This window comes from Pantherophis guttatus, chromosome 2 (genome assembly GCF_059756535.1).
Source record: "Pantherophis guttatus breed Tessera chromosome 2, ASM5975653v1, whole genome shotgun sequence".
NCBI lineage: Eukaryota > Metazoa > Chordata > Lepidosauria > Squamata > Colubridae > Pantherophis > Pantherophis guttatus.
The window spans coordinates 115,811,089-115,824,657 of record NC_142064.1 but is presented as its reverse complement, the minus strand read 5'-3'; the positions used below and the strand labels follow the sequence as shown (position 1 = coordinate 115,824,657).

Genomic DNA, 13,569 nt, shown 5'->3' with positions numbered 1-13,569 from the left:
TACTGTCTATCCCACATTGCTGTATCAAAAGGTAGGCTGTGGTCTACTTTGTCAAATACCATACTAAAGTCTAAGTAAACTATATCCACAACATTTCCCTGATTCAATTATTTAGTCATTTTATCCAAGAAGGCAATAACGTTTGTCTGGCATAATCTGTTTTTATCAAACCCATGCTGGCTTTTTGTGATTGCCTTGTTCATTTCTAGGTGCTTGCAAATCAAATCCATCCATTCTTCCTCCTCACTTTGACCCATTATTTCCTCCTTCATATACTTGTTTTGTAGTTCTATCATCATTCATTCTCTCTATACGATCAAACCACCTCAATACATTTCTTTCATAGTTGTCACTCACTTTTATAGTCAATCCACTTATATTCAGTACCCATTCATTCTTGACCAGATTTTTCACAGTTCTTAAGTACTTCACTGAGGTACTTCAACTTGAACAAAGCATTCAGCTTTTAAATTTCCTCTGACAGACCCATATGCTATTAAGGTAGAATATTCTATTTGCATAGAAAGAAGAAATATCATATTCATCCATTTTTACTTTGTTCAATAAAAAAGCATTCCTTGCAACACATCCACAACTATCTGCTAGCTTTCTAACAGCATATGGACATCTAATTTCTCCACCCATTCTTCCAGGTTTAGTGAACATTCAACCAAAATTTTAAAAATCATCTACTTATTCTATTGTTTTTTTCCCATTTATGCATATCTTGCAACTGCTCGCTTTGTTTTTCCTGTCAAACACAACTACTTTGGTCTTAATATTTAGGTCCATAATTCTTACAGCAGCAGATAAACTATTTAAAGTTCACTGCAAATAATTCACATTTTCTGTCAACAACCTAACAATATGCGCATACATTTCCCCAATTTACCCGCCTCAAAAGTCCCTTATGCCTGTCTTCAGAAATACATTAAACAACCAAAGAGACACTGCCTAGCCATGTTTGATTCCTTGCTCAATATTGACTTTCCATTTATTCTTACACATGCTTCACTTCTATCATGCGCTACTCTTATTTTCTCTAAAACAATTAATATATAACAATCTTTCTTTCCCACATTAGTATCTTTCTCAATGATCTGCTGAAGAGCAAGAATGTGGTCTGCATGGCCCTGCTCAACTTATAGCTCATTGTATTGTTGTCCCTTTCAGTCAGGATTTTGCCAAACACCTTCCAAGTCATAGTTTTCAAACTAATCTCCCTATAGTTTTACACTATATACAGGGGGGAAATAATGGGATCTTCCAGACGTCAGGCACAGTTGTAGTCTTCACACACACACACACACACACACACACACACACACACACCCTGACCAGTGCACATCATTCCAATAATGCTACCTACACCTTCCCCTTTTTATCATTTTCATAGCATTTATTCCTTCTTTTTCATTCATTCCTTTGACATTAGCAGTTACAGTATTTGTTTCAATTCCATTCTTCAATATACCTCTAAAATTTCAATTCCAATCCCTAAAATATTCCTTCAGTTTCGCCCTAAGCAAATTCACTGGTTTTTTACTTTACCTGGATTCACTCTGCTGGCATTCCTTGTTTAGCCTTTTTCATCCACTTCAGAAACAATCCTGTATTTCCATCAAAATCATTCTACACTTTCTCTCCTAGCAATTCAGTGTAGATATTAAATACCATATCAGGGAGACAACTGGATTCCCCAGCACCTCCCAAGAGGATATCCATCTGTCCTTTCCCACTGCTGAATGGAACTCCCACATCCTGTACGTTTCCATCAACTCCATTTTATTTAGAACTATTGCAATTTTCCTGCTCTCTTAGTTGCACACACAAGAACTACATTTATTTTTCTTTCTTTGGTTTCATTTAATCGGTCATGTTCTTTAATTTACTTTCCTTATATTGCAAGTCATAATCCTCCATGTTCATCATCAGATAGTAATATAGATGTTGCCTTCTACAATCCATCTTGGCTTTGGTTAATCAAGGCCTTCACATCACTTTTTCAGCAAGTAAGAGAAAGTGTAGGATGGGTTATTAGCCTGAGTTATACCCATCCTGCATTAAGTAATAATTAATCATTTCAGACATATTTTGACTAATCTGCCATAACCACAACCAAAGCCCAACCACACCCGCACTATCCTGTGAAGAGACTAGAAATTCTTACGTAAAAGCCAATATGCTGTTGCCCATTTTCCAGCTGCTAGCAGATATATGTAATGTACTGACACATTCAGGATGTGTAAAACAAAATGAATAATTAAAACAGTAGGGGGTAGGGGAAAAACCCAAAACTATATAAACATTACTTACTCTTACAACCTGCTAGGAAAAAAACACAAATAAAATGTTTAAAATGCTTCTTTTTCTAATTCAGATTAAGGGTGAAAAGGAATACTTAACTTCTTGAAGACCTCCCAGTGTCATTACTACCTTGCACACCCACAAAGTGAGCCAAAATTAGCTATATGCCTTTTGATAATGTCACAAATTTACCTGAAGGCCTTTTGCACTTTTCCACATAAACAAAAACTGTGTTGCCAATCCTATCTCTCAAAGATTGCCCAATCCTTTTGTCAGGCCCAAACTCAAAGATTACACAGCAAAGTCCAAACGAGTCCTATTCTTTACTCACTTTCACCTAATGGACAGAATCTTGCCAAACTTAAGCTATAATCTTCTAACCTACTAGAAATTGTAGAGTATACTCTAGCTACCCTGAATGCTCAGGACCATTCAGTCTATTAATCCGGGACTCTCTCTGATGAGATTTACTGCCTCCTCCCTGGGAAAGCTGTGTGTTGCCACAACTTTGATCCACTGATCAAAGTGCACATTCCATCCCACTTATTTTATCTGAATGCTCTTTTTAAAAAACAAAACAAAATAATCTATTGTATTCATGGAGTTTAAGGAGGTAAATATATTTATTTAATTTATATGACAGCCCATCTCAAATCTATGACTTTGGGTAATTAACAATTTAAAACCCCATAAACAACACATAACAATAGAAATAATGCTTATATAATTGGTAGCCAATGTAACAACCAAAACCGACCAGGAACAGATCAACACAACCATTTCACAGGCTCTGGCACACATCCAGATCCCCAAGCTCAGTGACACAACTATGTTTTGAAGGCCTTATGGAAAGCCAGCTGAGTTGAGGCCAATGTAATCAGAGGGAACAATGATTTTGCAAATGTGGGTGTCAGAGCATCAAAGGCTCTTTTCCTGGGTCCCTCCCTGGACAGGACCCCCCAGGGCATGCCTTTCCTGGCAGACATGACGGAATGAGAAGGCCTAATTGGGGAGAGGAGGTCCCATAAATAAATCCCACATTTCCTTCAAGAGCTCAAAATAGAAGCCTACTATAAGAAAAATAACAGATAAACTGATAAATGGTTCATGGGAAGATCTTGTGCAGCTTTAAACTATTTAAAATCAAGGATAGTGTCAGGTTTCATAGCAAAGGACACTTGACTGGTATTGAAAAATGAAATCCAAGATCGAAAAGGAAGGTATTTTTAGTACCGGAAATATGAAAGTCATTAATTCAGAATTCAAAGTACAGTAATGGAATTTCTTACAACCAACTTTGAAAGAAATGAATTTTTAAAAAAGAGATATGGTTTTCCAGAGAAGTTTTTGATTTAATAGCAGACAGTAACATCAATTAAAAAATACAATACTCCTTTAAAAATATATTGGCAAGTCATGAATTCATTGATGTTTGGATCTTTTGTAGAGAGTCAATAGATACACAAATTGATTACACTTCTATTTTAACACAATGGCTATTTGCAACTCACCTGAGACTCTATGAAGGCACATACTAGTGAAATAAAATATAAACAATGAATAGAGCATTAAGATACAAACAACAGAACAAGAAATAATGGCACTAAAAGAGAGATACAAATGAACAGAAGCAAAGGAAATATGGGTAGAATTAAGGGGGGGAGATAAACAAAAATTGTTAAAAGGGGAAACAGATTCAAGTGAACACAGTATAATTTATTAGATGTATGTGTTACTTTAATTTGTTTAGATGTCAGAAAATTACTGATGCATCAAAATTTGTTAAAATATAGAGGTTGGGGACATTTAATAGCCATTCATACAATCATAACTGCCGGTATGCAAATAAAAATTAATGGTTGGAGTTTCAAATTTAAAATATGCAGAGGGATACTAACCATTAATACGCCCATCATTTTTGTTATTCCTCTGCCAGTCAAACCTCTATCAAATGCAATTAGGAAAAAAAAGATTAATTAAAAGCATAACAATAATATTCACTATAATAAAGATACATTCATATTATAAAACACCTTTTCAGTATATAACTGTTAAAAGTGTAGATACAACCGAAAATTACATTGTAGGCCCCCTCTATTCCCAATGGAAAACAATAACACCTACCTTAATATTCAGTGACCCAGATAAAAATTTCCTTATAAGAGAGGCAGGCAAATAATAATAATCTGAATGCCAATTGACTGAGAAGAATCATTTGAGGGCCATTTAACCAATTTTAAGGACTTGACATTCTTTTCTAAAGCACAAAGTGAATATGAATAAATACATGTAAATGATTAACCAGATACCTGGGGAGAAACTAGATGACCTTAGAAAAACTTGTATAAAAGAAGTAGCAGAAAATATAAATAATTATTAAACACAAAGAAAATATCTATTATCTATGTACTGATTGGGATACGTGTAAGAGAAAATTCCCTGAAAATTATTGAAGAATGGTTTCTTCAGTACTAATAAGCTGACATGGCATCAGCATACCAGTCCTCCGATTCCTGTCAAGGAAACTGATGGAATATAAAGTGCCAGCCCGAGCTTGTGTCACTTCTTCATGAGGACTTGTTGCATTCTTCTTCCTCCCAAAGCCCAGCTCAATATTCTTGATAGCAGTGGGGAGATCAGAGATATTGAGCAACAGCCCTGGGAGACGGCAGACTAGGCTGTCTTCCTGCTCCTTTCAACTGTCCTGCTCTGGGACATTGGAAGAACAGGTATGCCTGTGGAACAGACATATAGAGAGAAAGTGATGTGTGTGGGAGAAGCATTCACAAAAGAAAAGAATATTTTCATGTAATTGTGTGCTTTGTCCATCAAGGGTTGGGTATTAGGCAGGAACCACTCAGCTATTTGGGGTAGTTTTGTGGACAGGCTGTCCTTGGGAGAAATGGCCTAGCAATAAGAAAGTAACCTCACGATGAGTGCTTAGAGCAAGTCCACACATTCCTTAGTATTTCTTACTTTTTGACTCAAGTTTGACATTGCAACCTTACATATGAAATGCACTGTTTTTCCACGTTAGATGATTTTCTAAGCCATTTGCTTGACACCAGGATGTCTGCAGGCTGTAGTCAAAAAAGTCAAAATATCAGTCATTATGGTGCAATCTAAGAAGAGACCCTTTTCTGCTGTTTTGCCCACCCTCTGGAATATCATCCTCCTCCTGAGATTACACTTGCTCCAAATCTGCTAGCCTTTCGCAAAGCATTAAAAACCTGGCTTTGCCATTTTGCCTGGGGCTCTAGTAGCATGGTGAACCTGTTTCATGGCTGATCTTAATGTGAGTCGTTTTGAATGTTCTTGGCAACTATTTTATGTTATTGATTTTTTTATGGCTTCCTGTGGAGCGACCAAAGGGGTCTGAGATTCAATCCAAGGAAGCAGTTTTCCTGGCACATCGGCTGTTATAGCTGCTATTTTGTGGCAGAGATTTGCAGAATAACAAAACCAATCAGACCACTTCATTTCACCAGGAAAAAGGGTCTGCCCTTTGCCACATGAATACAACAGGGAGCCACAACTGAGGTTCTTCCCCCTGAATCAATGTCCCAAAAACATAACAGAATCCCACCGTTCCCAGAAATAGGGTCTGATTCAATTGGGTCTTGTGGATGTGATGGAGGCAGACTGCTGCTTACAAGCCTTTCTGCAGTAATCAGATTGTATCCAATTATTTCTATGGAAATAAAGTCCACACTGAATCAATGCCCTGTAACGTTAAGTACAGGCAAGGGTCGGTTCTAAGGTCTTCCCTCCTGTCCCAAAGGAAAGAAAGTTTCTGGTTCTCATCGAGGATCTTCATTTCAAATAATTGGGAAGTGGGTTCGCGCCGGATTCCATTCCAGAGCTGCCCTCCACGAAGACACAGTATATTGCGTCGAAAGGGCACCCGGAGCGGACCTTGAGCGGGGTAGGGGGCGCCGCATCTTTCGTCGCTTGCTTGGCCACCAAGGTCGGGTTGGCGGTAGCCGGCAAGTGCGCCAACCCCGCCCGCGGCGCAAAGAGCTGGGAGCCGAGGAGGGGCAAGGGCCGCCCTCTCCTCCCTTTCTCCACCTCCTCGTGGGCCGCTTTGCAGCTCCTGCAGCCTCCACGCCGCGCTCGTTGGCGGAGAGCCAGAGGGGCGCAGTGTGGCCCCAATTCGGGCCCCGGATCCGTTCGCAAAATCCGAGGAAGGCGAGCGTGCCTAAGACGAAACAGGCGACGTGTCCCGGAGGGCGGCCGGCGGCCGGTCGTTCCCGCGACCGCAGTTGGGAGGCAAGGCGACCGATCCGCGCAGCCCACCTGGGCAGCCCCGCCCTGCGCTCCAGCCTCTGCGGCCGGCCCACTCCTGCCGGGGCCTTGCAGAGTGCGGGCGGCGCGGGAGCTACACTTGGTCGCCGGAGGCGCGGCGAATCGATGGGGCGAACCCTTCGCGCCGCCGGGAAACGATGGACGATTCCGGGATCATTCGCCGGCGGAGGCTCCAGGTAAAGAGCGTTCGGCGGATCTGTCCCCCCCCACCCCCACCCCACGCTAGCCTGCCAGCTTTCCCGCTATCAGAGCCCCCACCCCAAGACATCATCGCCCCACTGGCCGAGATCGAATTAATGCTGGCGCTGCCAATGAGACTTGGCCAGAGAGGATTAGAGAGGGCAGAGCGGCGGCGACATCTCTCCTTCGCCTCAGCCTTCCTCCGCCATCCCTGAGGGAACCTCCGGGCAGGGAGGCGATCATGACTTCATCTTTCTGCAGGGCACAGGTGTGTGCGGGGCCAACCGGTCGGCAATCGGCTTTCCTGCCGGGACGGGAAGGCTGGAGCCGAGGGGGTCGCCTGCTGCGCGCCAGACCCAAACAAACGAAATCTTGTGCTGATGCAGCGAGGGAGAGAAAATCGGGGGTAGAAGGCGGGGGGCTACCTGCAGCAGTGGCGGTATGAAAGCCAAGTAAGAACAGCCAAATTGGGGTGTGGGGGAGAGAGAGAATCAGGTCAGCTTCTGCCAGTCTTAAGTGCCGCCAAATAAATCAAGCTGTGACGCCCTAGGCTAGGGCTACCGTTCCGAGGATGATGGGAATTGTGGTTCGGGTCTTCCGAAGAGCCCAAGTTCTCCTGGGGATTTGAGATGGTGGCTCCCCATTTTGCAAAAGGTTGCTGAGATGGTTGCCTGGAAAGAGGTTAATTCTGCCTTTCTTCTCCATCCCATCTGCTGGGGCAGAAGTGAAAGGTTGAACCCCGAATCTTCCACCTGGCTTCCTGCAAGGGTTCAGGCAAGCAGGAGAATAAGAGACCCTCCCGATTAGGATGCCAGACAAATGAGGGACAGTCGTTCCCTAAGTACAGAGAATGTTTTATAGCATTAAAATGGCAGGTCCCTGCCCCAAGGAACTTAATGTTCTAAGTACAGTGTGGTCGGAATGGTTGTGGGAAAGGAAGAATGGGAGAAGTTGTGTAATGAAGGATTATTTAATTATATGTAATTTATATTTTATTTGGATGCACTGTCCTTGCAATGCATTTAAATGTAAGATACAATAAAATATTTAAAGCATTAGAAAATAATATTTCCAATTAACTTTTTTAAAAAGCAATTTGATAAAAGCAGATTAACACACACAAAAAAAATCAAATGACCCCAAGAAACTAAAGGGATTGGTGGCTGATGCCAAAGGATGCCTTTGGTGTAGATGGTTTCAAAGCCAAGATGTCACCACCAAAAAGGCCTTCTCTCAAGTAGCCACCATTACACTATGGATGGGAAGGGTCTTTGATGAGGATCTCATACCATGGGCAGCCAATATGGTGATGGATGAGATAGATTTGGCTAAGAGAGAGTAACTCTGAGCCAAAGACACCAAGTCAACCAAAAACATCCATGGCTGAGGAGGGAGTTTGGTCTTCCCATTTCTTGTCCAATACCTTAACCCACTATTTCTGCCCCTCTGAGATTTCCCATACTGAGATTCACATCATCATCACATCATCATCGTATTTTAGGCTTCTTGTTGGACACTTCCCAGTGTTTGGTAGCGTGTTCTTGTTTCTCTCTCTTAATTTTAAAATACTTTCCCTGCTTTTTCCTTCTCCTGCTATTTCTGTCCTATTGCTTTTCTGAGCTGCAAAATGTGTCTTTCTTCTCAGTGTCCACTGGTGAGATATAATATTATTGAATCGGGAGCTTTTTAGAAAAGGATTATGAGATCTTTCTCCCCTACACATCCTTCTGGTTTCTTGCCTTGCTTCGGAAAGCAGCCTTTCCTAAATAGGTACTTTCCAGATGTGGGGGAATTAAATTGGTAGATCAATACAGATGGGTTGCCGTATCAGGGAAGGCTGATTCCTAATGTTGCATGATACCCCCCTCCCTGCTTCATTGTTAGGAAATGTAGAGCAGCAAAAAGCTGCAATGGAAACCTCCTGTGCCAAAGCTCTTAGAAGAAGCCCTTGGAGGCCAATCTGACAACATTGTAAACATGTTTTCTTTCTTTCTTCCTCTCTTTCTTTCCTTGCTTCCTTAGGTTGGTTTAGATATTAGCTTGAAAAATTCATAATACAACTAAAATGTACTTGCCTGTAGATTCTTGCTGTTTAGATTTTGCAAAACCAGAAATATAAATTCTTTCACTTGGATTCAGGATTTCTCTTACTGCTTGTCCTATACTCATTATGCAATACTTACATCTCTCAAGTGAAAAATATAGATATTTACCATTTATGTATTTCTTGCTTTTCTTCCAATGCTTATTTCAGAGGTTGGCTTTTTTTTGGTGGGGAGTTGCTTTTTTTTTTTTTAACCCCTTTTTTTTATTAATTTCACAGAATTGTTGAGAGAAGGAGGGCTGCCTCAAATGTATTTAATGCTGGTGATTTGAACCCTCCCTCCCCGCCTGCCATCTCATTAGCTGCCTCCTTTCATTCAGTGCTTTGAAAAGAGCTATTTTTGAAGGGAAAACAAAAAATGATTTCACTCATTATTATATGATATTCAATTATGCAAATAGCAGTATGTTGAAATTTAAGGGCAGCAATGAAATCATGGGCAGTTTGACCATTATGTGCCACAGTGAAGTAGAATTGCTCCAGGAAGAAGAACTACAAAAAGTATTAGAAGACCAATTAATTTCCCATCCAAAAGAATGGGAAATAGCCCTTAAAGAAAATTTAAAAATCACTTCCAATATTTTATTGGGATGTAACCCTGGAATTTTTCTTTCAGTGTACAGGTACACTGAACCAACCAACCAACTTACAACCATTTGTTTAATGACTGTTAGAAGTTACAACAGCACTAAAAAAAATGATTGATGACCATTTTCACACCTACAACCATTGCAGCATCCCATAATCACAGGATCAAAATTCAGATGCTTGGCAAGTGGCTCATATTTATGATGGTTGCAGTGCCCTGAGGTCATGTGATCACGTTTTGCAATCTTCTGACAAACAACTTAATAATTGTGGCAAGAAAGATCATAAAATGGGACAAAACTCACTTAACAACTGTCTCGCTTGTTGGGCTCAATTGTGGTTGTAAGTCAAAAACTACCTGTCGTCCAGTAAAATGCAAGACAAGTGTCCCATCCTTTCCTGGAAGGCTGGATTAGGTAGAAAAAATACGCGTGTACATTTTATCCTCGCAGGAGCCTCGCATGCTGCTCATACTGTCTAGATGAGGTTTGTTTGGGGAGAAGGCTACCTGAAGCCTTGAACTAGGGCTGCCAAGGAATCAATCTGGAGCTCCCTTATGGAACTGCAATCTCCACTTCTATTGTTTATGGCAGGCTAGACTGAGCAGTAGTTTAGTGTCTGCTCCAAAATGTCACAGTAAACTTTCAAAACGGCTTGGAAATTTGAACCCAGGACTTTCACTTAAAGCCCACGTTCTTATTCACTAGAGGAAGTCCTTGTTTAGCAACTGCCATTGGGAAGGGTATCTTTGGTTAAGAGGAGCAGTCGCTAAGTACAAATCACATGGCCGTGGCTGTGTTTACAATTTTGCTTCATGCTTTCCTTCAGTGTTATTTCTCTTTCTCTTTGAGGACATCTTGGGATGCTATAAATCAGTGAGTGAAAATAAAAGTAAAGAGGTGTTGCGAAGGTTGTAAATGTGAGGACTGTTTGCTAAGTTGTTTTAGCACTATTGAACAGTTACTAAATGAGGCAGTTGCTAAGCGAGGACTACCTGCATAGCACATTGTTCTTTCCAGTCTTTCTAACTATCAAACTGCAGACCCCTTGGTTGCAATAAGGACCAGCTGACCACTGAGATGGATCTCTCTCAGTTCAGTGTGTTGAGCTGCTGAATCTGCATACTGAGATGCTCCACGGATTTCTTAAAAAGCACTTTATGATGTCAACTGATACCCAGAATATTGCAGCTAAAATGAGTTTTGAGAAGGCAGGCAGCCTTTATAATGGGTTTCTTCTTCCATTGTTCACCCCTGAGCTTTTCGTATGTCCTGTACTGTAACATTTTAAATTAATGAGTTGGAAGAGGCAGGGTGGGAGCAGTGCTTATCTAATCTGCAGAAAGCACAAAGGTGAGTGGAATACTTAGTACCTTAAACTATGGCAGAAAAATTCTGAATGATCTTGATAGGTTAGAAAAATAGAGGAGAAAACAACTGCATTAATAGAAGCATTGCAGTTTTTCCCCATAGGAAAAAGAAATCATTAAGAAATATATTTTCAAGTTGGCCTCAATACATATATGATGATTATGTGAGCATGTCCATGCAGCTTTGATGTTCATGCAGCTAATGGCTACAATATGGAAGTGGTTTGCCATTGCCCTTTCCAGAATGTTTTTTCAACTTTCAAGTTGAGCCTATAGTCCAGTAGTGGGTTCCACTTACCTTCGCTACCAGTTCGGAACTGTGAGTGTGCGCAGAACCTTCTGCACATGTGCAGAGCGTCCGTGATGACGTCCAGGCAGGTGGGCGGAGCCTCCCGTTGCCATCACTACCATTTCGCCCAAACCGGGGCAAACCAGTAGAAACCCACCACTGCTATAATCCTTGAATTCCTACGGTTTGGGGTGTGGGTCTTCTATCCAAACACCTGTTTAGTATCCAAACTCAGCTAAGATCAGCTAGGTGTAATCACTTACTAAAAGCAGGCATAGCTTCTAAATCTGTTATTCGACTTATTATAATCTCCTAGTCTTCCGTACTATTCTTTGCATTAAGATTTGCTATAGGAGAAAGACCGTAATGGCAAGCAAGTGTATTAGAATGATATCCTATCATGTAGCTTTCTTGCCCTATCAGGGTCTAAAGGTTTATTTCTTTTTGTGAATACCTAAATTGCTTCTGTAAAGCAGGGTTATCACTGCATCCAATACTGAAAATTTCAGCTCCTTGCAGGATATATGAGTTGACAACCTGCTGGGAATTCTGGTACTTTTACTCCCAATCCACCTGGAAGGCACCAAGTTCAGAATGTGCCAAGGAGCAAATCATTGAGCGTCAATGATGCTTTTCATGCTTGCTCTAATTTTTTTTTTCATTTCTATGCAGTTTCAGTCTGAAAAATATATGTGGGGGACTGCAGAGTAGATAGTCCTTGACTTATGACCACAAATGAGCCCAAAATTTCTATTGCTAAGTGAGACAGTTAAGTGAGTTTTGCCCTATTCTATCACCTTTCTTGCCACAGTTGTTAAGTGAATCACTGCAGTTGTTGAATTAGTAACTATAGTTGTTAAGTAAATCTGGCTTCCCCATTGACTTTGTGAGAAAGTCACAAAAAGGGATCACATGATCCCAGGACACTGCAACCGCCTTAAATATGAGCTAGTTGCCAAGCATCTGAGTTTTGATCATGTGACCATGGGGATCCTGCAATGTTCGTAAGTGTGAAAAATGGTCATAAGTCACTTTCTTCAATGCTGTTATAACTTTGAATGGTCACTGAATGAATGTTTAATTGAGGCCTGCCTTTACAGGCCCAAGCTTATTTCAATACTAGGGTTCATTGTGATTTCTCAATGTTGCCTTCATCTAGCTCAGAGATTGTCATGTAGAAAGTCCATAGCAATTATGAAAAGTATTTACGAATATTATGAATAAATAAGCACACCAACCTTAAGTCTCAAGATGGCGTTGGCTCCAGCCAACTGTTGGGACAACTTGAGGTGTCTTTTTGGTAGTAAAAAGTACCCTAGAAATTTTGTTGCCACCAGATACTGTGTATTTTATATGTGTATATGTGTATCTAGGGCAAACTTTGGTGTCATCCCTAGGCTAAATCCATTTTTCTTCCCTATTTCTTGAATATGTTTTAACACCAAATGAGCGGTGTCAATATATGCAAGAATGAACTTTCTCTATAGTCATCCTCCTCTGCCTCCTGACAAAAATAAACACATTTCCAGTAGATAGAAGGTTCATTTACAATGCACAGATAGCAAGTTTCAAGGTTTTCTTTCCCATATTCAGCACAAGTCATATCACTGCATATTTTTGAATTAAAAAAAAGGGGGGGGGAGAATAGAATTATTCATGGATATGAAAAGGTAAAGAAAGAAAATGATTTTGCCAGTTCAGCAAAATGTTTAGAAAAGGCATTTTAAGTGGATCTAAAAACATTATTGAATGTTGATAACCAAGCACTCCTTTTAATCAAACCATACATTAAAAGCCAGATTTACTATTTCTAGCTTTCAGGGAATCTTTGGGAGATGTTGAAATGCTTTGAATGTCGGATGAGGGAAACCAAGATCAAAGTGTTTGCTTAATGGGTGACTGCAGTAAATCCTGTTGCTGCTTAATCTAATTTTCAGGATAGCTTTGAGGATAAAATGGCAGAAACTTGTATACCTCCTGAGTTCCTGAAAGAAATGCTGAGGTAAAGTTCTGCTATAAAGTCTAAGCCAAGGAAAGCATCCGTTTAATAAAATCCATACCTATCACAAATTCATTAGAAATAATAATTTTAGTTAGTTTCTTCCCAGTTCTAATATTATACCAAACTAGAGTTGGCAAAGGAACTATTGTTTAAAGGTTGCAATCAACTTGTTTGATTCTTGTTTTTGACCAACTATAAACCATATTTTGGCCCCTTAGTTTAGCTAGATGGCTGAGCTGAGACTTTGTTTGATGACAAAAATAATAGTCTGGGCTGGGCTGGTTACATTTTATTAAAAAATAGTTTAGGGTTTTTCTTTTCTTGAAAAGCAAGACGAATTATTCACATGATACTGATATGTAATGCATTCATGTCTTAAAAGGTGCAGGTATGCAGTGCTGATATTGACACCAAATTAATATGCA

At 40.4% G+C, this 13,569-nt stretch overlaps 1 protein-coding gene across 1 annotated transcript in view; it reads left to right on the top strand.

Annotated features, from left to right (window-relative positions):
• The first annotated feature begins 6,641 nt into the window (after positions 1 to 6,641).
• The window catches only part of MAST1 (microtubule associated serine/threonine kinase 1), an 83,972-nt gene continuing 77,044 nt past the window's right edge, over positions 6,642 to 13,569 (top strand). The window contains exon 1 of the mRNA XM_060683445.2: positions 6,642 to 6,788. Within this exon, the coding sequence (XP_060539428.1) occupies positions 6,750 to 6,788 (39 nt within the window). The 5' untranslated portion in view covers positions 6,642 to 6,749. The remainder of the gene's footprint in view (positions 6,789 to 13,569) is intronic.